The sequence below is a fragment of the Propithecus coquereli genome, unplaced genomic scaffold, assembly GCF_000956105.1.
Source record: "Propithecus coquereli isolate 6110/MARCELLA unplaced genomic scaffold, Pcoq_1.0 Scaffold195, whole genome shotgun sequence".
NCBI classification, from domain to species: domain Eukaryota; kingdom Metazoa; phylum Chordata; class Mammalia; order Primates; family Indriidae; genus Propithecus; species Propithecus coquereli.
In genome coordinates, this window is record NW_012144411.1 from 1,562,721 (window position 1) to 1,566,233 (window position 3,513).

A 3,513-nucleotide genomic window follows, 5' to 3' on the forward strand; every position below is an offset into this window, starting at 1 on the left:
TTTTAATTGATAAAAACATTTTAACAGATAAAACATCTGTTTTGAAATGTTTAATCTATTGCATCAAACCAATATACATAATAATTATTTTTAAATATCAGATTCCTAGCTTTTTCACTGATGCGGAGAGAAGATCTGTGATGGCTGCAGCCCAAGTTGCAGGCTTAAATTGTTTAAGGTTGATGAATGAAACTACTGCAGGTAAGCACTTTGCAACTGGAAAATCACAGATATTCTAATAGTTTTTCCTAATTAATAACAAAGCATTTTTTTAGCTTTATTACATACTGGTTCTTGTAAGCTTTGGAGTACATCATGGCAGAGGTAAAATATGTCTTACTGATTTTAAGAATTATTATAGAGTTATAGATGAGTGGGGAAAAAAACATTATTAACCAAATTATGAAAAGTTAATTTACTTTGAAACTAATAGTATGTATTACTGTACTGTGTATTAAAGTACAGTATCAAAGTGACTTATCTCTTACTTATTTTCCAGGTAATTGCTGTACTAGAATTACCCTAATTCTTTGTTTCTTATACAGTTGCACTAGCATATGGAATTTATAAACAGGATCTTCCGCTGTTAGATGAGAAACCAAGAAATGTAGTGTTTATTGATATGGGTCATTCTGCCTATCAGGTCTCGGTTTGTGCTTTTAACAAAGGAAAACTTAAAGTAAGTAAATAAATGATTTACTATATCTAATTTTAGTGATTAAGAGCACATACTATATATAGAGAGAACTTTAATAGCTGAGTATGAAATGTGGCTCTGTGCCTTAAAAACTGTGACCTTGAGCAAGTTACTTAGTCTGCCTAATAAACCTTAGTTTCCTCATCTGAGGATAACATCAGTAACATACTCCATAGAATTTTTGAGGACAAAATGAATTAATATATATAAAATGCTTGGAATACCTGGCAAAGAGTAGCTGGTGTAATGACGTGCTAGCTGTTTTTATTTTTGTTGTCTTTATTAAGTTGTTAATTAAGTCATCTATCAGGGAACAAATTATTTATCCATAAATATACTTACAGGAAACATTTTCTAAAATGATTCCCATTGGTTTTGGAAACCTTTCTATCCAGGAGTCCTAATCATAATTTTCTACAGTGTAGCGTTACTTACTTCTGTGTGCTTATTGTCTTATAGTCTGTATTTGGTCTTATATTCATTTTTACATTGATTATATTATCCATACTTATGTGCTCGCTCTCTCTGCATTATGCACATGAATACTTAGAAGATGAAGTGCTTTGAGTTACCCAACACTGCAAGAGCATTTTTCTTGTATTACTATAATAACATCCTTGTAATCAGAAAATTAAAGGGAAATAACTCATACTAAATATAGTTTTCAGTGTAAATTGGTTTATTCTTGGCATTTAGCCTTAAATATTAATTTAAAAAGGACATTTTCTTTCTTTCCTTTTTAGTAGGTAACTTAGAGTAATGACCTATAATTTTTAGATCATAGACCCCTTTGAAAGTCTGATAAAGGCTATAGCCCTTCTCCCAAGAAGAATGCAGACTTGCACTAGTCACATAACACGATAATTTTGCATTTAATCTTGGGTGATACTGGACTTCATGAGAAGTCTATGCGTGGATTCTCCATGCTGGTCTATGGGATGACATCACACTCAGGTTGTGCTCACATCTTGCTGTGATGTTTACCACCATTCTACCACCCCAGCACCCCCTTTTGAAGAAAGAGCTGAAGAACCACACCAACATTGGAATTTTTTTTTTTCGTAGCGACTAGTTATAAAGTAGTCATTTTATCCTAGGGAGAGAGACTGGATGTCTGGTCCTTCTGTATTTGAGAGCTATGGTATTAAAGTTTTGTGACTTGTTTACCCCTTTACCTGTTACCTGCTTGCTGGGAGACTATTGCTCAACACGCATATTAAATTATTGTCTCTCTTTGCTTGTTTCTGTATTCTTTTCTTTCTCATGTATCCTTTTGTTCTATATTTTTATAAAAATAAGCTGGGTTTTTTTTTTTTAATAAAAATCAGAAGGCCTAGTTGCTGACCTGTAAATTTACCAATTATAGTATTTTTAAATTTAATTTCTAGATTTGCTTTTCTTGATTTGTTCTTGTTTATATGCTTAGGATTGTTTCTTTGCTCTCTTAAACTTGGTTTTTGGTCTACCTGTTCAGTCCTATTGTAGAACCAAAACATTTGAGATAATGAGGTTTGGGCTGTAATTCAGTTATTTCAGAATTAGAATTATTCTTTTAATTATGATATATGCATCTATACTTATAAAGCAGATAATTCAGAGTAGGGAAATATGTTGGCTAAATATAAATGATAATTTAATGCTGATTCCAAATTCAGCACCCGAATTGGATAAGTTCTTTAGCTTCATTTTTATTTTTTATAATTTTAGAGATTTTTTTTTTTTGGAAGAATCTATATTTCTGAAAATTCAGTTTCGCTTTTTCAATTAAACAGGTCTTGGCTACTACCTTTGATCCATATTTGGGTGGCAGGAACTTTGATGAGGCTTTAGTAGACTACTTCTGTGAGGAGTTCAAGACCAAATATAAGATAAATGTGAAAGAAAACTCTCGGGCCTTGTTGCGTTTATATCAGGAATGTGAAAAACTAAAGAAGCTAATGAGTGCAAATGCATCAGATCTTCCATTGAACATTGAGTGTTTCATGAATGACCTTGATGTTTCTAGTAAAATGAACAGGTACCCATGTATGTTTTTAGTTCGAAAAGTGTTTGCTTATTTTATAATGTTTAGATCATGTCTGATTTTTTTGTCATTTTAGAAGATATGCTTAATGTTTTATTCCTTAATAATTTTATTTTCTCACAGGGCTCAATTTGAGCAATTATGTGCTTCCCTCCTGGCCAGGGTTGAACCACCTTTAAAAGCAGTAATGGAACAAGCTAGTAAGTGGAAATTACTGGACTATCAAAACTTCATCATGGTCACTCAAAGGGGAGGGGAATAGAAGATGGTAAAAGTAATAAAACTTCATGGTTTTTATTAATAAAAGATTTATATCTCTCATTTTAGCAAAGGAGATTATAGCTCATGTTTTATTCATAAGAGAAAATCACAAGAAATCCGGGTTTGTTAGAATTCTTCCTGGCTTATTTTATTGTTTACATCACAAAGCCAATGCTAGTTCTACTTGGATGTGTTTATATATAAGTACAGGAGATTCTGAAATGAAATTAATGTAGAAATAGGGACATGATTGCTTTTTGTTATGGGTTTTGGTAATCAATTAAAAATGACTTGTATCAGGATTTGGGAGGTGGAAGTTAAAAAATTGAAGGGCTCCTTCAAAATCCATGAAGTGCTTTTTCTCTTCCTGTTGTCACTCTATTTGGGCCAAGTGCTGTGCCTGTCACAGATAACTAATATTTATTAAATTTTACCTTTTTCTAAATTGCATTTTTATCTTCTTTCCATTTTTTTCTTCTTTTGAGCAAATAAAAAATCTATCCACTCTTTAAAAAATACTTTACAAAAACCT

At 31.8% G+C, this 3,513-nt stretch overlaps 1 protein-coding gene across 1 annotated transcript in view; it reads left to right on the forward strand.

Annotated features, from left to right (window-relative positions):
• The window catches only part of HSPA4L (heat shock 70kDa protein 4-like), a 75,256-nt gene that overhangs the window by 22,907 nt on the left and 48,836 nt on the right, over window positions 1-3,513 (forward strand). The window contains exons 5-8 of the mRNA XM_012643281.1: window positions 102-201; window positions 546-679; window positions 2,470-2,714; window positions 2,844-2,920. Coding sequence (XP_012498735.1) covers window positions 102-201; window positions 546-679; window positions 2,470-2,714; window positions 2,844-2,920 — 556 coding nt within the window. The remainder of the gene's footprint in view (window positions 1-101; window positions 202-545; window positions 680-2,469; window positions 2,715-2,843; window positions 2,921-3,513) is intronic.